Source organism: Panicum virgatum, chromosome 5N (assembly GCF_016808335.1).
Source record: "Panicum virgatum strain AP13 chromosome 5N, P.virgatum_v5, whole genome shotgun sequence".
Classification (NCBI taxonomy): Eukaryota; Viridiplantae; Streptophyta; class Magnoliopsida; order Poales; family Poaceae; genus Panicum; species Panicum virgatum.
In genome coordinates, this window is record NC_053149.1 from 45,414,881 (window position 1) to 45,436,552 (window position 21,672).

Sequence of the window (21,672 nt, forward strand, 5' to 3'; positions counted from 1 at the left end):
ACTAAAATACAGGTTTGCAAAATTGTTAAGTACTCCTCACCATGGTTCTATATTTAATGTAACGACCCGGCCCAGGATAACGGCTAAGATCTACTCTACACGTTGAGTAGACCACACCTGCTAAATACTCTACACGTTGAGTAGACCACACCTGCTAAATAACTCTCTTGCGTTTTCGTCCTCGCTTCGCGCAAAAGGTTCGAACCGGGGTTATTAGCTTCTCAGGGACCGGCAATTTAAGTCAGTCCAACTCCCTTTCTGTTTCCAGTCTGGGACTAAAGGAGTACTGTGCCGCGTGCTACAGTAGCCGTGCGCTACATCTGTGTTTCCACGCGCCGACGTGCTCATGTACGCGCACTTCTGCCTGTACGTGGCGTGAACCGCGAGAGTATGGCTCTGATACCCCTGTAACGACCCGGCCCAGGATAACGGCTAAGATTTACTCTACACGTTGAGTAGACTACACCTGCTAAATAACTCTCTTGCGCTTTCGTCCTCGCTTCGCGCAAAAGGTTCGAACCGGAGTTATCAGCTTCCTAGGGACCGGCTATTTAAGTCAGTCCAACTCCATTTCTGTTTCCAGTCTGGGACTAAAGAGTACTGTGCTCTTACTACAGTAGCCGTGCACTACAGTAACCGCGTGGCCCAATCGGCCCGTGGGCTGTGACATTTACGGTCCATATATATAAATCTACCCGTACTGTATATATGTTCAGCAGCATGCTACTGTTCTGGATGATTCCGCCGGTGAGAGATGCAAGCGGAACAGAAGTAGTGGCCGCAGCAGCCTACATGAGCTGCAACATCTTCAGGCGCTGCTCGTGCTCCGGGTCCATGTTGGGTGGCGCCGCGTAACCCCCTTGCAGGTCCTCCACGACGTACACCTGCTCACCGAAAAGTTAAATGTTCCGACCGGTTAATGAACAAACCCAGAAAATCTGATTGGATAAACGAAATGCGAATGCTCAGCGGATCACTAGAGACTCCTGCCTTTGTCAACTCCTACTTGTTGAGGATGTGGTAGTGGCGCTGCATGCTGTTCTGGAAGGCCAGAGTCGCCGCGATGCAACCGTAGATGACCCAGGGATGGCGAAGACGACGACGACGACGACGATAGCAAGAAGGAGGCAGGAGGCCTCCCCCGAGGCCACGAGGCATTCCACGCATTCGTAGGAGCAACCGACCAGGCATGATGGGTCGGTGTTGTCGGAGAAGCAGTGTAGCAGCAGCCCACAAAGTCCGATCAGTGCAAAGAGCACCGCCACACCTGGAGCAATTTAGTGGGCACAGATGGGATCAGTTGGCTATCTTTTTACCTTTACTTCAACAGATCAGCTGATATGCACTTTGAAAAGCTTATTTCGTAGTATTGTATTTTCACTGCAGTGGTACCAATTTAGGAAGAAGAAAACAGTTTCATTGCTGTAAAGCACTCTATCTTCAGTGAACAAGAAAACAGTTTCAAAGACATTAGTCATAAGAGAGTTTACCGCGACAAGAGAGACCGAGTTTACTAAGACAAATCGATGCAGGCCTACATTCCAAGCCACCCAGCAGAAAATAAATTTACCAACACAATAGTAGAACAAAACTGGATGCTTTGGCAGGATGTGATCTCCACTATCAGCAAACCTGTTTCTGAATTTTCCATCTCTATCCAACAGATATGTCACACCAGCAATGGTACCAATGACCTGAGACGGCAAAACAAAATGAGATATCCATTGTAAGTATCTTGCACAATAAGCATTATTCAACAATGTTTGTGTTTTCCTCGCAAAAAAAAGGGTTTAAGTTAATGCTAACACTGCATGATGATTACGCAACATTATAAATTATACTGATAATATAGGGTAAAGCCTGATGATGAAACACAATACTAAATGTTCTATTTTTCGATAATGCATGGCTTTATAGAAAGTGTAACCAGAGTATTACACCTTTTATACTGGGGTTACCAATATACAAAGCAGCACAAAATGTTCCCACTTCAACTACTCACCACCCAAGAGCTAAACCAGAATAGAAACATCCACTAGAGAACATCTAGCCCTCCACACTGCATACCAAAAACTAACCAACATTAATCTGGCATGAACGTACTCTTATGATGACAAGCTCTACTTTAGTAATCCATGTTCCATCAGCTTTTACCCAAACACATAATACTCAATCTCTGTGCAGTTTTATATTGCCAGATTATTCTGAACAATGAACAGTAACAGGGGCAATAAAAGGGAAACGTGATCTCATTGCTTGTATTGCAAGGAAGATAAGGAAGACATCTCTAGCAACAAACAACTGGAACTTCATTCTACGACACACGTCATCTTCCAGAAACTCAACCCGAAGATAGAATTGTGCTTCGCAAGTAGTACAGTGTGAAAATGCAGTCCCTTCCTGCAGAAATATGTAGACAGAATAATTTAGTGCTAACATCTCATTTCCGATCTAACAATGGCTGAGCAACTCTCAGTCATACTCATACCATGCTATCGCACATTATCAATCTACGGTACCTAATATTCTTGTTATACTCAGCCAGCTGCAATTTAAAGAAGGATTTGTGTGAGAACTTTTAATTTGTTGGATGCAAATATGTTGCTGATAGTGAGTCTCCTGACCACATTCTGTCCTAACAACAATCTGTTGGAGTTTTTATTCAAAGTTTCAGAATCTAATAATTTTAGGGATTTCAAGTTCAAAAAAAATTCCGTATGTCAGGATGTTTTAAGTTAAATAATATGATGACTGCATCACTAGACTTTTGTCATTAGATGTACTCAAAAAATTTCTAAGGATATTTCTTATGAAAGCTGTAAGTCAAAATTAGCCTTCAGAATATTGCAAATTCTGCTTCTTAGACGTGGTGCCAGACTGTCAATTGGCGAGATGAAAAAAGTAATGGCCGAATTTGAGTCAAATTTATAACAAAAAAAAGTGAAGGAAGTACATAGTTCGACATATTCAAGTGCTCCATGTCCTTTTTACACAATTCAATGAAAATTCAGAAATTCGAGAGACTAAACATAATTCCAGCAAAATAGCCATACCTTGACAGCCCTCCAGTGATCGAGGCATGTACGATGAACAAACTGCTGTGTCCCCTTGCACCTACAGGGAGATATGAGCTCATCGCCTACTCCAAAACCAAGAGAAGAAAAATCGATCAGCAACAGGGAGTAGTGGTCGCAATGAAACAAGCATAAGCTAACAAAAAGCTTTGAACACTTGGCAATCTAATACTGATCTGCAAGCGACTGGAGCGAGTGATCAATAGATTGATGCAGATGGATTATAAAAAGTATGTTGACGCCTTTCGGGATCAACACACGAACGCACTCGAACGTGCGGCGCGAAGAGGCAGCTCGCTGCAGCGCCTCCTGCGTAGACCGGTCAGACCGGTCCCTTGGAGCGGTCAGACCGGTCGCCGCCGGCAGAACGGTGACGAAGCCTACGAACGTTAGCCCGGGAAGACCCGTCGGGGCAGGCGCACGTAGGGTTGTTCTAGGATCGGCAGGCCACCTAGAACGCCCTCAATCGACGTAGAGACGACGGAGGAACAGCAAATAGTAGATTGGGAAAGCTAAGGCAAGAGAAAAGTAAAAAGATAAAAATTGTATTAATTTGATCGATTGGATACCCTAATCGGTCGTGACCCTTTATATTTATAGGGTGGGGTGGACTTATCTCGCAAGAAATCCTATTACAGATCTAAATCTACAAAGAGTTCTAGTTGTACTCGGATTCCAGATAGACCGGTCGGTGTTGCCAGACCAACTACATGGTCTAGACCGGTCAGACCGCCCAAAAGCACCGGTCAGACTGGTCTGTTCGACCAGTGCCATTTTTGGTCGTCAACATATGCCCCTCTGTTTTTTGGTGATGCTAGCATGCCAAAAAACATGCCTCTGGACCAAAATTGTCTAAGGACGATGATAAATATGCATCGGCCATATTTTGTTCTAAGGGCTATAAATTCTATCGGCCATATCTTGCTTCTTTTTCAAGCTGATAACGAAACAACTTGCTTAGGCCTCCATACCTGCTTCACGGTCGCCGACCTTGCTGGTATAACCTCCACTTGCTGTTCCATAGACTCCTTCTTGCGCAACCGCTGCAGCCTTCTCTTTTGGGTGTGAGACAAACCTGAAGGGCACCACCTCGGTTGTAAATACTTGTCGTCTTGTCTTATATCTTTCTCACCCTCCTTGCTGCAATCAGGTTTGCTTTTGACCAGATTATTGCTAGCAACAATCGGTCTTTGAGAGGCACCATAACTTGGATATATAGAATAATATTGAATAAAATATGGATGCATATATATTCTACTATAATCCATAGGTGTGTAATAGTAAGGATACGACCAGAACCATGGAGCAATCGGCCCACCAAATGAATATGGCGCAAAAGCATTATTACCTCGTTGAACATGAGAAGCCGATTGCTCACGATACTCCGATGATGGATTTATATCTTTAGCTTGATCTGGTCGCTTCTTCTGTTTTTGAGTAGCTCCTTTCTCTTCATACTTGGCCAAGAGTTGCTTGAAACTCGGCCTCTCCTTTTTGTTGTTTCTGGAATTTTTTTAAAAATCCCAGATGGACCGGTCTCCAGACCGGTCATACCGGTCTGAGCAGATCTGGCGTCCTTCTTCTGTTCTTGCCCCCCGAGCGCTGAATTATTCAATGAATCTTCAGGGACCTTCTTTGCTGGAGCTTCCTGATGAGATTTCGAAGGCTCAGACCTTTCTTCACCAATAATTATATTTTTTCCTTTTGTTGACTCGGCTTGATTTGGCCGAATTAACACTTTAGGATTACTCAATTCAAGCACATGTGTATGTGCAGGGAAAGGATTCTGATCCACCTGCATTTGTGGAACAATTATTCGGCCTTCATTAACAGCCGATTGAATTTGCCTTCGAAGCACATTGCAATCATTAGTCGCATGAGAGAAAATATTATGAAATTTGCAATAAGCTCGCCGCTTTAATTCTTCAAGCGGCGATATGACATGCGACATCTTGATGTACCCATTCTTATATAATTCATCAAATATCCTCTCACATTTGGATACATCAAAAGTAAATCTTTCTTGCCGATCTTTATGAATCGGCTTAAGAGAACCGCAAACACAAGGTTTATCATTAGAGGACCAAACAAATTCAGTAGTATAAACATCTTTACCTTCATCGTCCGAACAATTGGAATCACACCCGAGCACATAAACAGGACGATTAGGTTTTTCATTGGACTTTTGAGAATCTCTAACTTCTTTAGCTCGGCTTTCATTAGCCAGAGCCTTTTGTAAGACTTGACTAACATCTAAAAATTCTTGTCCCTCTAGCTTTGCTTTATGAAAATCGAGTAAACCAGCAAAAGCTAGATCAGCTAAATCTCTATCAGAAATTGTCAAACTATAACATCAGTTTCTAGTATCTCTAAATCTTCTAATATACTCAGAAACATCTTCATGTATCTTTTGCTTTACCGATGTGAGATGTGACAATTTCAATTCAGTTTCACCACTAAATAAATAATCATGAAATTTTTGCTCTAAATCAGTAAAAGTGAAAACTGAATTGGGTGGCAATGAAATAAACCATGTAAATGCAGCACCCGATAGAGACAAAGGAAATAACATCAATTTGTAAATATCATTAGTGCTAGCTTCACCACATTATATAATAAATTGACCTATATGCTCCAATGTAGTTCTACTATCATCACCAGTGAATTTAACAAATTCAGGAATTTTAAACCCTTCAGGATATGCAACATAATCGTAATTCTCAGGGTATGGCCTTTGATAATATCGTCATTTGGCTTTAGGCTCTATACCAAATATTTGCCGAAATATCTTAATCACCTCCTCTTTGATACTACCTGATCCAACATCATCGGCGTTAAGCCGATTTGTGATCGGTGTACTATTAGGTTGAGCAAAGTTCGGCGGTGTGGAATGTCGCAATGAACTTGCTGCCCCATATGGCACATTGGCATGAGGTGATGCATTATAATTAATTCGGCTTTGCTGATTAGCCGAATTAGTCACAATAGCATTATTAGTTGGAATTGCCGAACCACGAATTATCTTATCGGTATTAGATGTAGACGCATTATTACCGACAGACTTCATATCAAGATGTATTTCAATTCAGCTAAAACGGTCATCAAACATATCATGCATATTTTGACCAATAAATTCCAACTTATTATTCACATGAGAAGAAACAGTATCATCTATAGCATTAGCTATTTCAGAATTAAGAACGGGTTGTTCGCTCTCATCGAATTTTACCTCAAACTGTGAAGCATCAAAGCCGGCATCCGTTGTGACCTTCCCTTATCGGTCGATGGAGAAGTGTGAGATGTACTGCTCCATGGCTTCTTCCTCCAGCTTCTGGATCTCCTTCTCCTTCTCCTCTCTGATCTTCTTCTGGATGTCATCAAGAGCCTTCTGTTGTTCGGCCGAAAGTTGCTGAACAGTCGGCCTTTGAATGTTGGCGGCATCAACATTGCTAGGTTTAGAAATTTTACCGGCCATGGCAGCCGATTGATTCTTTCCCCAGCGGAGTCGCCAAAAAGTATGTTGACGCCTTTCGGGATCAACACACGAACGCACTCGAACGTGCGGCGCGAAGAGGCAGCTCGCTGTAGCGCCTCCTGCGTAGACCGGTCAGACCGGTCCCTTGGAGCGGTCAGACCGGTCGCCGCCGGCAGAACAGTGACGAAGCCTACGAACGTTAGCCCGGGAAGACCCGTCGGGGTAGGCGCACGTAGGGTTGTTCTAGGGTCGGCAGGCCACCTAGAACGCCCTCAATCGACGTAGAGACGACGGAGGAACAGCAAATAGTAGATTGGAAAAGATAGGGCAAGAGAAAAGTAAAAAGATAAAAGTTGTATTGATTTGATCGATTGGATACCCTAATCGGCCGTGACCCTTTATATTTATAGGGTAGGGTGGACTTATCCCGCAAGAAATCCTATTACAGATCTAAATCTACAAAGAGTTCTAGTTGTACTCGGATTCCAGATAGACCGGTCTGACCGGTCAGACCCACCGGTCAGACCGGTCGGTGTTGCCGGACCAGCTACATGGTCCAGACCGGTCAGACCGCCCAAAAGCACCGGTCAGATCGGTCTGTTCGACCAGTGCCAATTTTGGTCGTCAACAGATGTATGGTTACTTCATGCCCTAGTCGAGTAATGGCTAGCTTTAAGGAAGGGATTAGCTAGGAGTGCATGCTGATGGTGGAGGGAAGAGCTTATAGATTGTAATATTTTTGGATTCGTCATTGGTGATATCAAAATATGTAACTACGCTCAGATTTGTTTTAGCAAAAACTGGTGGAAGTGACTTTATTAGACTAATATTTTTCAATCTTGAAACCAAACAAAACTAAGCTAATTATGAAGTGCTGTCATTTAACTTTCCCCAACCATACAAGATAACAAGTTCGTAGAGCAGTATGTGAAAAAGGAAGGGAACAAGTAGATGGAGCTTCCAAACTTTTCATCGAGCTAAATAACTAACAACAAACAGGCTTACAGCGATTTCATATGCTCGTGGATTTAAATGCCAAATAAACCATGTACTTAACTAGCTCCTTTCGCAAGGTCCAGTAGAAGATGGTTAACGTAGGTAAGTCGGGTGCTTGGGCTCTAGCGGGGGTAAAAGATTTAGAGTTCTTATTACTGCGAGATTAACTTTTTTCTTTTCCTTCCGGCTAGCTCTCTTTCTTTATCAATGAAATAGGCACAATTTCGTGCCCATTCATTCAAAAAAAAAAACGTAGGTAAGTCGGGAACGAAAAAGAAAATGAAATGAGCGGCAATCATCAGAAAAAGGAGACCGTACGAAGCGTAGCGCACGCAGTAGGATCAGATGGCTAGGCAAAATCAAGACCTGGACACAGTTACACACAAACGTATAACAGAGGTGAGGACGTGAGGTACTGACCGCGGGCGCAGTCCGGCTGAAGGCATATGCGGCAGCACGCGGCGGGCGAGGCCTCGACGTCGTCCTTCCCCGTCGCCTCCGGCAAGGCCCCATCCGCAGCCGCCGCCGGCATTCCTCGATCGATCGGGGCGGGGGCGGGAGGAGGCGGCGGGTGCATGCCTAGCTAGGAGGATCGGCTCGTCGAGCGTGCGGGCCGGCGGTCGGATCGAGGGGATTTTGGGGGACGAAACCGTACCGGAGGAGGGGACGAGGCACGGGGATGGGGATCGGAGTAGCTTAGCTAGCTAGTGAAGTGAACCGGAGGAGGAGTAGGAGATGAATGCAAGGAGTGGCTGCTGGGCGGTGCGTCCTCTTGCTCAAAAGAGGACGTTGCTTCTCGGCGCCGGCCCGGGACTCACTCTCCAAACCCTCAACCGCACACACCGAAATGGCAATGCCGCGGCACATGCAACTGTCCACACGCACACCGGAATGGCAACTGCTGCGCTGGCCTGGCCTTCCACACGCACACGGCACGCTCCGCAGTTGTCCACAGTCCACACCACTAGCTAGACGGATCGAGCTGCTAGCCACTTCACTGTACGTGTACGTGTCGCGCCTCCGCCGCAGCACCGCAAACTGGAACGGCAGCGAGGCACATTATGTTGTAACTTGTTTCAATTTTGAGAAGAATGCAAGGAAAGAAAACAGGGGCAACAACTTCACGGCGAAGTACCGCAGGCAACCTGCTCTGCTGGGATGAGAGGGCTGCTAGCCGGGAAAAGTACGTACGTAGGGCTGAGGCACTCGGGCAGGGGTAAAAAAAGCCAAGAAGATGTATACTTTATTTGCTCCAAAAATTTTCGGCCACCAAAAATCAAGATGGATTACTGGATTGGAGGGCGGCATGCAGTGCAGTGCCACGCTGGCGCCGCGACAACAGTTTACGCCTTGGAGAGGCGTTGGCGTACAGAATCTTTTCCCGTGTCCGACCTTCGAGTGCGGGCTTTTCGAACAGGGGCGTCCTCCGACACGCATGTACATGAAAGAAAACAGTACCTAAATTGATTTGCACTTGTTTGTACACAAATCACGTAGCATTCTCTAAAAAGAATGATGCAGTATCTCGCAGAAAAACGTAGCATTCTCGCATGGAGAAAAAAAAAATGGTGCAGTATTGTCGCAGACAATTACCAGGTTGTATGTACCTATTCCCCCATTTCACTAGAGATCCATGAGATTCCCCTTTTTCAACCGTGGTTCTATTTATACCTCAGTAGTCATTACATGGACTTGCACATCACTGAATATGCTTAGATTTTATCCAGCTACATATACATTATGCTAGTGTAATTGATGCGCCAAAAAGAAGTGATACTTCTGTCCGTCATTTGCACAAGTGGAAGCTACATGAGCTGCAACATCTTCAGACGCTGCTCATGCTCCGGATCCATCTTTGGCGGTGTGTAACCACCTGGAAGGTCCTCCACAACATATTCCTGTGCATCATCAAACAGAGAAATACTTGAGCGGCTAATGAGTAATGATATTCAACTCCCTTTCTCTCTCAGAGTCACTTTAAGCAAACTTGCCTTTGTCAGCTCCTTCTTGGTAAGTATGTGATAGTGCCGCTGCCAAATCCTCTGGATGGCCAGAGTTGCAGCAAGGAAACTATATGCGACTCCAAGGATGACGAATATAATAACAAAGATGACAGCAAAAGCAAAACAGGCTTCAATTGAAGCTGGTAACTCCACTATACCCCACCCATAGCAGCCATTATGGCATCCAGCCAAGCATGGATCGTTGTTGTTGAAAGATGATAGGTGCACTATTAGCCCAAAAAATCCAACCAGTACAAAGAACACCACCACACCTGAACCAAATTTATGGTCATATCAGTAACCTAACTAACTCGTCACAAGGAGATACTAACATCTCTTACATGAACAGATCAGTTAAGAATTGCAATCTGGAAAGTTATCATTGTTTAAATTATGGAGAACAGCAGAATGCAACACCATTATGGTGTGACATATTTTAATTGGACTAAAAAATTCTATTTTCAATGCATAAGGATCTAAGAGAAGAAACTTAAGGCCTTGAGGGATAATGCTCATGAAGCATGATTGCAAAACATAGGCACTGAAGCAAGACTACAAACTGACGCGTGCATACAGTCCATATGATATTTATTAGTATTTATTATTTAGCATTCAAACACCAGTAACCATCTGAATCTTTGTAACAATTGTAAGTGCAGTTCCAGAAGAAAACACATACCAACACTGTAGTAAAAAGGAACCGGATGCTTTGACAGAAACCGTTCCCAATCGTCAGAAAATCTGTTTCTGAAGTTCCCATTTTTATCCAACAAATATGCCATACCACCTATCGCCGCGATGGCCTGAAAAAGTGCAAATGAGATGCACACATCAAATACATGCCCGCTGTAGTAATCGAGGTTCACTAAGCTTTCACCCAACAAAATAATAAATGCAAGCAGTTTGCAGTTAAACTGATGCCAATATGACTATGAATAATAAAGAGCAATTTAGAGTAATCAGAGGGAAAGGTGATCTCACGGCTTGCATAACAAGGAATACAAGTATGACATCTCTGGCAACAAACAACCGGAACTTCATTCTATGACATATGTCATCCTCCAGACATTCCACCCGTAGATGGAATCGCGCCTTGCACGTTGTGCAGTGTGAAAAGGCAGTTCCTTCCTGAGGAGATATGTCAAGATAGCATCATTTAGTGCTACCATGCTTGATCAAACAATTGACAACAGTAACTAGTAACTATCTTGCAGGTTGACTTAGTATAGGCAGTTTACAAAGAATTTTTTTTAAAAAAAAAGCAAAAATAAGCAACCAACAATGTATGTTAGTATATTCAAACTGCTGCCAGTGAGGATTTATTAAGACTTGTCGTTGACCAAAAGAATTTGCTGATAATAAGCTTACTAATAATAATAGTTTGCTCCATGACCTCCTTGCTTAGGAACCTATTTTGCAACAGGCGAATTTGTCAGAAGAAATGCCACGCCAGTACCAAATAAATAGGTGCTACCTTAACAGATCTCCAATGGTCAAGGCAGGAGCGGTGCACAAATTGCTGCGTCCCCTTGCACATACATGGAGATATTAGCTCATCACCTGCATCAAAGCCAAGACAAGCAACATCGATCAGCCACAGAGCCACGGAAGAGCAGGATCACCTTGAACCCTAGGAATACTCCCCTACATTAACACCAAAGTAAACAATCCAAACATCCAATCCAACGCAGGCAGCAGCACCCATTACCCAATGACACGGCAAAGCTACCAACTGAACCAAATGCTGCAGTTGCACGGACCAACGATCCCTTTGCGCACGCCAATAAGAAAGGGTAAGGAACGCCATCAGCCAACTGCGGCGGGGGCTCACCAGGCTCGGACTCGGACTCCAGGCAGATGCGGCAGCAGGCCGCGGTGGCGGCGTCGATCTCCTCGTCCGTTATCTCCGGTGAGCCAACGGTCGCAGGCGAGGGCTCGGACTGAAACGGCGGGTGCGCAAGAAGGGGGGCGGAGGTGGTGGCGGGGAAGCCGCCGCCGGCGTCGCGGAGCATGCTCTGCGGCTCTGGAACCAGGAAACCTCAACCTCGCAGTCGCAGCGGAATTGGGGTCTCGGCGAGGACTGGGGGAGACGGGGAATTGGAGAATCCGGCGTGCCAAGGGTCGGCGATATTTCTTTTCTTTTCTTCTCGAATCTTCGAAATTTCTCGTTTGCTTTGTTGTTTCTTTCTCCTCCTCTTCCCCCAACTCCGAGGTATTTTACCCTTTGCCTTTCCCGCAACCAAATTTTAAAATCTTACGTCTGGATCAAAACGGTATTTTGGTTCAAAACCTTGTCTAGAAAAAGTTCATGATGGATCGTCCTACGAATTTTTCTTTTTGGAACCGAATCTCCATTTTATTAAGCTAGCTATATGCTTGCGAGGGTCACACATTCATTAGTCGAAGCAAACAGAAAATGTAAAGATTAAAAATGTGATTGACCATTATATATTTATATCTTCAAACCAGCACCTCATATATGTTCCAGCATCTTTTCTTTTCTTCTTTTATATGATTTCTCTTGCTCTAATTACGCTCTATTATCTCATCACCATGTTAATCTATACTATAAAGATTGAAAATAATTAAAAAAATTCACCTAAATTGAGTCCATCGTACCTCTCACGCTGGACCCGTATGTCAGAGTCGAGAGGGGTTGAAGGGGGTGGAGACCCATAAAAACTAAATATTAGATGATGTTTCTGTCAAAAAAATATTGTTTTTGTCACCGTGGGTGGTTGTACCCGTCGGCCATACCCACGCTATCCACTCTGTTTTGTGAGCGCACCGGCGGGGCAAGCGGGAGCCGCGAGCGCTAGACGAGTTCGGCGGCAGAAACTGGTGTCCATGTGTTGAGGAGCAATGGCGTTTCTTCCTCGTTTGTTCTACAGGCCCAGCGCCTCCCATGGCAGGGAGCTCGACGCCGCTATCACCATTGCTGCTCGTAGGCAGTGGCGGAGACAGGGGCCGAGCAGGGGCCTGGCCTCTTATGGTTCTCAAATTTACATTGAACATTTAAATTTTGATTAAATTTTTATATAAATTAGCATGATTAACTCTTTTTAATAATAAAAAATAAATTTCTGCCTCCGCGCCCCTGGGCGGACAGCCAGACACCCACGTCGCCGCCGCAACCCGCCGCTAGCCGCCACGCCCTGTACGCCTTGTCCTTGCTTAGGTCGTCGTTGGACTTGCGCCACCCGTGGTCCTTCTGGCGCACCCGTGGTCTTCGATGCCTTCCCCTCCATCTGTTGGGTGGCCGAGTGCCGACCGCGTTCATGATGGAGGCGATGAAGAGGGAGGTCGGAAGGTGATACGGAGGGTGGTCCTCGCTCAACACCACCATCAATGACGGCGAAACCACCTAACAGGAGCTTCAAAGAAGCGCCCTCCACCTGTGACTCGCAATCGCAAGTGATGGTACAGGAAGCCATTGACTTCTATGGACAGCGGAAGCAACTCTGACTCCGACGGTGCCGCTGAAGAGTTTACCGGCCTCCAGTAGCAGGCACGTCCAGCTCTCCGCGATCGAGAAATTGATCCCATGCAAGAACAGATCATGGTCGAAAGCTTTCCAATTTGGGCCACATTGAGGAGGTGATGAACTCATGTGTCGAGAAAAAAACTTCAATTAAAGAGGGGTACACGGGTGATGAATTGCACCCTGCTTATCCTAAGGAGATCGAATCGTCGGAGGATTATGATGATGAATTCTATGATGTAGAGAAGGTTGATCCTAGCCAATAAGTACATGCAGCTGACATTGCTAATGCTGACTCAGATTACAAATAAAAGTGCAGACCATCACTATTATCCTTGGAAGGAAGAATTAGAATTTTAGTCCTTTATGGGCTTGCAATTGCTCTGACGAGAGAGGTACAATTTGCATTTTTTTCTAGGATATAAAATGGATCTATTGTTTTCTATTGGAATAAAAAACCTTGTTTATTTGTGGAGACAGGTATGACAAGCTTTTATTGGAATTGGAGCTTGTCAGGTGAATTGAAAGAGAAGAAAGAAATTGTTATGACAATGAAATGTGGTTATTGAAAACCAACCATTTTCTTCTAAAAAAAATCGAAAGACCAGATAGAGACAGAAGGTATGTAGATTACTATGAATTTTTAAATTCCTCAAGGCAATTGAAGCTGATCATTTTGCTCTATCTATATTAACAGGAAAAACATTCAAAATGAGACTGCAATCATTGAGCATGAGTCCAGAGAGAAATATATGTGAAACTGGGAACCACAGATAATCGCAAAACATCCATCACCTCACCTTTTAATGTTGTTGCATCGGTGATGAAATCGAAATGGAAAGGCTGGCAATAGTAATTAGTCGGTTAATATAATCTCCTAGACCATTTGGAGTATGTTAAACATAATCTATCCGTTGGTTACTGCTAGGTACATCTCTCTACCTTAATGGATGCTTATCATATTGCCTCTCATGCGAATTAATGTCATTAGCTTGTTGGGGGAGCCCTTAAGTTTTCAAGTGCAATCCCATTTGGAATATTGGTATTTTAAGTATAAAAACATGGCCCACCACATAGACAGACCCTTTATAGTTTCCATGTAAAAGCTTGTGGCTGATATTTATGTTCACTTGCATTTACTAGATTTTTGTCGATCAACCACAAGCTTGAAACCCGCAAAAAAAACCACAAGCTTGAAGAAAGTCCAGATGACCTTGCCCACATGCTGATCCAGAACAACAGGTATCACTGTTAGCAAGAAACAAAAATGGCTACTTTTTTATTTTTGAATAAATATAAATATATGTTTAATATTTTTAAACTACGTGCGGCACGCATGTACACTTTGCTAGTCCATTGAAACAATCTCTATCCTGTTAACAGCCAAAATTGGCAAGTATTGAGGTCGACCGGTCGGACCGACCTCAGACTAGAGCAAATTTAGATTTGTATTATGAATCTTAGATTTGTATTATGAATCTTTAGGTAAACTGATTTGGAAAGGATACGTCTTCCTTGACCAATATATATAATAAAGGTTTAGGCCGGTTGGGGGTATTTCCAAACGAATAAGCAAGTACTGCATTATTTTTTTATCCTCAAACTCTAGCCCCTTCCAAACTCTATATTTGTTGTTCTTCCTGCGTCTCGACGGTGTTTGAAGATGTTCTAAGTGGTTTGACCGATCTTAGAGCAACTCTAATTCTGCGAGCTCCGACGGAGTCCCTCCCGAGCTCATTATTCTAGGTCTACACGAAACTCTGCTTGCACCAATATGACCGGTCGGCACCACCAGTCTGACCGATCTGCTTAGGATTTCATCGCTGCTGATCGTTTTGACGATCGTTCGCGCGTTCTAGCGTATTCATGTATGTTAGAGTCGATCCTAAATCACCCTCATTACCCTGTTATTTCGATCAAGATTAGTCGATCACCCTTTGGAAAATGGTACTTTTGCAGTTAACCCCCTTTCACCCACTACCGGACTCTTTGACAGGCTTTCTCGAACGATGCATTAATGGATTTTAAATCAGTGGGATCTTGCTAATTGGGCTGGGCTGGGCCCACAGCCCACCATCACCCTAAACTAAGACACTGTTAATGACTAGAATCACTGGGGCGTCGTTGATTCACTTTCTAATCAAAGAACTTTAGCTGTAACTAGTGAGAAAAGACGTATTTCGTACTGAGAATTCGTTCCCCATCGGCTAGGTTTTGGCATGGGTATGTGACAACTGACAAGATGCTATATGAACACATGGCACATTGGCACACGCCACAGTTTATAACAGCCAATTAGACATCCTTCCTGACAGATCCCCAGCTCCTGGATTCACACCCTTGGCAACTACAGACGTGTGCAAAACTCCCCAGCTGCACCCAGCAGTCTACTTGGCTGAACATGAATCAGCTAGAAGGGATTGACAAACCATTCCTGACGACAAAAACCGCACACCAGGCCGTGTTTAGATCCATAAATTTTACCCCCAAAACTATCACACCGAATATTTGAATATATACATGGAGTACTAAATGAAGTCTATTTCCAATTTTTTTTTTGCACGGATAGGTTGTAAATCGCGAGACGAATCTAATGAGTCTACTTAATTCATGATTTGCAATAGTGATGCTATAGTAATCATTCGCCAATTATGAATTAATCATGAATTAATTAGGCTCATTAGATTCGTCTCGTGATTTACAATCCATCCGTGCAAAAAGTTTTGTAAATAAACTTTATTTAGTACTCAGAAATAGCAAGATTGCGTTCCAAAATTCCGGTTGTCTTGTCTCCCATTCTCGTTATTTTCTACAGTCTGACTGCTCGCAGGCTTACAGGCAGTCTGACTCAACCCTCAAGAATAAGCTTCCATCATGACATATACGAAACCACTGGGCCCAGAGGATCTCCTGTAAACAGCAAAAAAGATGAAGGGAAAGAGTTGTACATGAGTTGAAAACAAGTAGAGCAATTTCTCAACATCCCTAAACTACAAGACACCTACAAATCCAGGAGCATAAGCTCTCACAAGGTTTCATAGTAACTGAAGTAATACCAATCGATGACTCCATATATTAGCAAGTACATAAGTATGTTCTTTGAAATAATTTAATAGTAAATTTTCTTTCAGGAAGTGCGGTCCAGATTATATCAACAATTAATATTCACTTCCCAAAATAACAAAAACATTAGCCATTTGTTAGGGATGTGACCTCCAGTCTTGCCATTTGGCCCTTACAAAAGGCTTTTTTATCTATGTACATCGGAATGCGCTGGCAAGTTCATGAGCTTGAAACGTGCTGCTAAATCTACAGCAGATGAGGGAAGGACTGCGAATCAGAACCTAACCGTGCTCCAGGGAATCTGAATCATAAGCTCTCCGTAGGTCGATTAACCTCCCTATGTGATCAATAGTAAAGATATATTTTCCTCTAATGTTCTATATCAACCTCTTTGTTTTTTCTCTACCCTGATCGGGACAAATAAAAACCCAACAATAGTTCATTTAAGAGTGGCCATTTCAACATTTAATTCCTTGTTGAAACTGAAAATTCATGCAACTGCTATCTTAAATTTGTGCACTATCTAAGATTTATTTATAGGAAATAATCCCTGGGAAGTGATAATTGTAGCAAGATGACCATAAAAAAATAAAAAAATGAAAAGCACAGAGGGAAAAAGGTAAACATTGTAATCCTGTGGAAAGATTTATGCATACCTCCTATAATAAGTGTAGCTGATAAATGCAATGCCACCAATTGCACCAAGACCTAGGACAACAACCAATGCTACCAACCAACCGGACATTCCACTTCTCTTGGGATTCATCGACTGTGTCATCTCAGGATCGCTACAGCTATGCTGATTACATGCTTCCTGTCTTGCAGGCTGTCAAATGAATAAATCAGCATTCAAATGTGAGAAAAAAAATACTAACGCAGCAGAGAACGAAATACGATATCTCTTCAGATTCATGTTCCTCATACAGTCATACTTAATATGCGTAGCACAGCATATAACAAGAGATAATTCTGCACAACATATTCTGCTTGAAGCTCAGGTCAATCCAATGTCAAGATAGTGAAGGTTTCAGATAGCTGCACTTATTCCAAAATATATTTTGTATTAATGCTGAGCAAGCATTTGAAAGTCAATTCGCAAACAATTTAAGCATATACGCCCGACAATGAAAAAAAAAGTCTGTTCTTGCAGATTGCTATGACTAACGCTTACCACAATTTGTACAAATCTAACTAATCTGACATAATCATCCTTGCAATACTATTTTCAGCACCTGTTCTGACATGTGTGATTTTTTTAGATAACTAGACATGATCTTATTATAAAAGTTGGTTTTCAATATCAGTAGACACAGGGTATGCCTTTGTTAATAAATAAACTAAGTAACAAATATGTCTTATTGTTGCAACAAACAATTCCCATTAAGATGCAAACATATAAATTGAATAATTTGAAGTACCATTTCATCTGCAGAACAGCTTGCATCATCCACAGGGTAGTGTTTGATCGTGCTATCATCTAGACTTCCATAACAAGCAACATCACGATATCGAACGCCACCATCGCATGGAGAGGAGCATATCATCCAGGGGCCAGCAACCCAGTGAAAAGTTTCTGCATATATTGAGGGCAAGGAATATTGGAATAGAAAGAGAGAAAGAAAAGAAGGGAATATGGCCTTGGTTAGCAGTTTGAACATGAAACTACTGCAAAGAAAAAGCACAGACTGAATGCAAAAGTGATGAATTGTGCTAACAATTGAACCTTTGAAAACAAATATAAGCATTACATCAGCTAAGACTGTTGAAGTATAGGTGAATTGCCCACCTTTCCCTATCAACTTAAGCTTTTGGGTTGAATTGGTTTGTGCATGTAACTCCATAGAGACAAATTGCAGAATAAATACTTAGAAAGATTATTCCATGCACATGTGCTGTTTAACAAGGTTGCAAACACTTCCTCTGCTTAAGAGCCATGCTGCATTGTACCAGTCCAATAGCACCCAATGTATTTTCAAAATCATGCAGTACAAGATGTAAATATAGTATTTCTTGTTAGATAATAAAGGTACCGGACAGTATAGGCAATTTACACCCCCCCCTCCATCTTAATTAGTAAGAGTTATCTTAATACCAGATATCTTTTAAGTTAGCAAAATGATTCAAGATACATGAGCATGCAGTAAAAGCTGCCAAACTACAATTGAGCCTTGTCCTATGATCTAGCCGTGAAAACATACCTTGTGGTTTTAATTGCATTGTTAAGTTGGCACCACTTTTGCAGTAACCCAGTTTGGTATTCTTGTCCATAATGGTTGGATCAGAGCAATCAGAGCAGCATATAAACTCTTTGCCAAAATCCAGCTTGCTCTTGCAATGTCCACATTTGTTTGTTACCTTTGGGATTCCTGTCCTTCAGAACACACAATTGACAATTGTATCAAAATGCTAGAGTATTTCATTCAAATGGTACAGTAACAATTTAAAAGAATTTGGACTCTGAAACTGTTTATGCTATGAAGTAGGTATTAAAGTCCATATCCCTACATGATTTAAACAACTAGTACAAGATGCAGCAGACTGCTCTAGCCATTCTCAACTGAATGAAGTAAAATCATGGTATGGACCTGGTTTGCAGCAATAGAAATGTGTGTGGAGTGGAAGGCATGGAGGGCTTTTCGACACCATGCAGAGACCATCACAATCGTCTGATTCAGAATCCAAGAAGTGGCGAGCAGCGCATACTCCAAACCATTTGCTTTGGCACCCAGTCCAATAGCACCCTGCAATTTGAATGTGATGCTTTGATGAAATGAGAATATAATTTACTGTGAACTTCACCATGAGCCAAAAGGTAGTATGTTTCCATAACAGGACGAGACCCGAATTTCATTACTAAAGTAACGAAATTACAGAGAGTTCCAACCAGTTTCGGACCGGAAGTTTGAAGCACCGAAAAAAGTACAGCCTGGGGCCAGCACACAGGGCTGGGATCCCGTCCGTAAGCATGAGAAACTAGACTAACAGCCACTGGCTAGTAGCAGAGCATAGCAGAAGCCAAAAGGTCTGTGTTTGTGCGTGGTAATCCATGCCATAAAAATTAATATGAATATAAACTGAGAATATGCACATATGAGAGAATGAGACATGCATGTGACAAGCTTGCTGCAGCATTGGAGTTTCGAAATCTCTTCAAGAAATATTGTTAACATTCTGGATGGCTGATTTCCATTTAGTTTAGACCAATATAGTGCCTTCAGACAGAACTCGCAACAATGCCTTTGCCAATCCGCGATCCAGCATACAGCAGTAATCACTCAAAGTCCTTAAGCATTCAGCATTCAGTTCGAACAATTTTATCAGGCTGGTCTTTAGCATGCATAAATTGAACCAAATCAGAAATCACCACATTTTGTCCTGTCTGAACCTTACTCCAAAAAATTACCACCGGTTGTGTCACTCTAGTGCATCAGAGCCGCATATTAATGCAGATCGAGGAAGTAACCGCTCCCCACAGGGATCGGCTACTCTAAACACCAGATAATTTAAGCAGTTCAGCTACTCTAAATAGGCAAAGCCGGAGGACTCCATCTCGAGCGAAATGCTCTCAGTAGTCACAACTCACAAGGCAAGTCAGCAGTCACAGTTGAACGCGCCAGAGCAGAGGCCGGCGCCAGCCAAATCAAAGAACTACTAATAGCAACCCTAGCTAAGAACGGGCCGGGCCGTCGTTTGCTTTGCTTCTGACAAGCGCGTCGTGACTGGGTTGTTAGTAGGTGCATTACCATGGGAAGGGACGTCGAGGCAGGCCGCGACGGCGAGGAAGGGGAGCAGCAGCGCGCCCAGCCGCGGCAGCGCCGCCGCCGCCGCCGCTGCCATCTCCAGGGGTGGCGCGAGGGGAGGGGGCGTTAAGTGGCGCCGTGCGCGTGCGCGGCGCGGGCCGAGCGGTCGCGTGACGCCGTGACGGGCGTCGGTGCCGCTGCCTGTCGGGCTGTCGGGTCTCGGGAGCACGGGGAAGGTGGCGCCACAGCGCCAGGGCCCACGGCCGTGACGCGCTGACGTTTACGGTCGTTGGATCTAGGACGGACGGCTCGCATTCGCAGTTGAACTGTGGGAGGGTGCGCTGGGTGCTTTCGGATGGGGCGCGCCGTGGGTTTAGCCAAGTGTCCTGTGACAAGTTTCAACAAATCGCACGATCACCTGTATAATCCACGAACGAGCATCCCAAGTTTAAGGTTTTTAAAACCTTCTCTTGTGGCTCTAATCTGGATGAGCATATTTCACCTCGGGACGGTAATAGATCATGACTCTAATACTCTTATTTTTTTAGCTTAAAATTAAATAAGATTAGAGTCCAATTTTTTTAGAGCCGGTCCTTAAATTATGTAAGCTAAAAATTAAAGCACTTTACCACCCCTAATTTCACCATAGCGAGTGAAGCGTCCCCTCATAAGAGAAGACTTAAAAGTGATACAATATCAGTCCCAGGAGGCTGATAACACTTTTATTACATCAGATGGTACATCACCGTACAACTCTAAACGGAAGTGGGCAGTGAAGCACCACTATCGTGAGAATAACAACTAACACCCGCACCACGATATTAACTACGAAGAGGGGGTCATCAGAGTCTTGCATCATTCGGAACTCCCTGCGGGTGACCCTATCCACAGGCAAGGTTGGGTGCAGGACGGAACTTCTACTCAACGTCTTCGGAAACGAAGTCTGGATCTTCCTCTGTAAAAATTAAGAATGGGGTGAATACAAACGTACTCAGCAAGTCCAACCACACCCACGGAGAGGGTATAAACAGAATATAATGCACATGGTAAATTTTTAACTTGCGGAAAATGAATTTTTATGCAGGGGTTCATTTGAAAGAAAGGATTTTCAAAGCAAATTTTCTGGTACCGAGTAACACGTAGTGTTGATCCACACAAAATCCCAGTTTTAAGTTGCTACCGGATTCCTCATCCGCCGTAGCACACGGCACGACTGCTGGACACTTTTCCAAAACAACTCACGCCAACACATCCAATCCCAGAAGAAGCACTAGTTATGTGACCACACCGTAACTCGTCCAGTACCGTGGGCACGGCTATTCGAATAGATTTTAACTCTGCAGAGGTGTGCAACTTTACCCACAAGCGGGGTACCACAGCTCGATCACCGTAGTGTCGGTGCAGATCCCAACAAAGCCATTACCCACCTTAGCTAGACCTGACTAGCCATCACGGGTTCCAACAAGGGCTCATTGACCTATCACAGAGGTTGTAACCGGGGCATAAGTCACACAGAGCTAATCCATTCTCCTTGTTCACCCGTTGCTCTCAGCTCTCCTGATGGCTGTCAGACTAACTAGTGGGGTTTATGCTAAGTCGTTGCCCATACAACGGTCGAGTGGTTTGCACGACTGTGGAGTTAAGTGAGATGACACACCAACTCGGTCCTTAATTGTGACAAGATGGATATCTCCATTCCTTGCTCTGCCACACAGGCACGAGCACACCGTTGGGCAAATCACACAGAAGTGCCATCCATCCAGTCTAAACTTATCTTTCAAAAATTCCACATTTTTCCATTCTCACACACTCATTCATTTTCCTTTTATAAAACAAGTTG

The 21,672-nt window shown here is 43.7% G+C and overlaps 2 protein-coding genes and 1 pseudogene across 2 annotated transcripts; all 3 read right to left on the reverse strand.

The window, feature by feature from the left end:
* Positions 1-608: 608 nt before the first annotated feature.
* On the reverse strand, positions 609-6,549 carry LOC120674852 (annotated as a pseudogene).
* A 2,521-nt stretch (positions 6,550-9,070) lies between these two features.
* Positions 9,071-11,731, reverse strand: LOC120673036 (E3 ubiquitin-protein ligase MARCHF1-like). Its single transcript, XM_039953721.1, has 6 exons — positions 11,380-11,731; positions 11,023-11,108; positions 10,530-10,676; positions 10,228-10,351; positions 9,537-9,820; positions 9,071-9,443 (listed from the first exon to the last, which is right to left on the reverse strand). Exons 1-6 carry the CDS (start codon positions 11,558-11,560, stop codon positions 9,351-9,353), a joined length of 915 nt encoding a protein of 304 aa, XP_039809655.1. The 5' UTR covers positions 11,561-11,731; the 3' UTR covers positions 9,071-9,350.
* A 3,548-nt stretch (positions 11,732-15,279) lies between these two features.
* Positions 15,280-19,997, reverse strand: LOC120673041 (thrombospondin type-1 domain-containing protein 4-like). The gene is made up of 6 exons (XM_039953726.1): positions 19,836-19,997; positions 18,678-18,833; positions 18,291-18,458; positions 17,511-17,665; positions 16,749-16,918; positions 15,280-15,939 (listed from the first exon to the last, which is right to left on the reverse strand). Exons 1-6 carry the CDS (start codon positions 19,927-19,929, stop codon positions 15,885-15,887), a joined length of 798 nt encoding a protein of 265 aa, XP_039809660.1. The 5' UTR covers positions 19,930-19,997; the 3' UTR covers positions 15,280-15,884.
* Between the last annotated feature and the right edge of the window lie 1,675 nt (positions 19,998-21,672).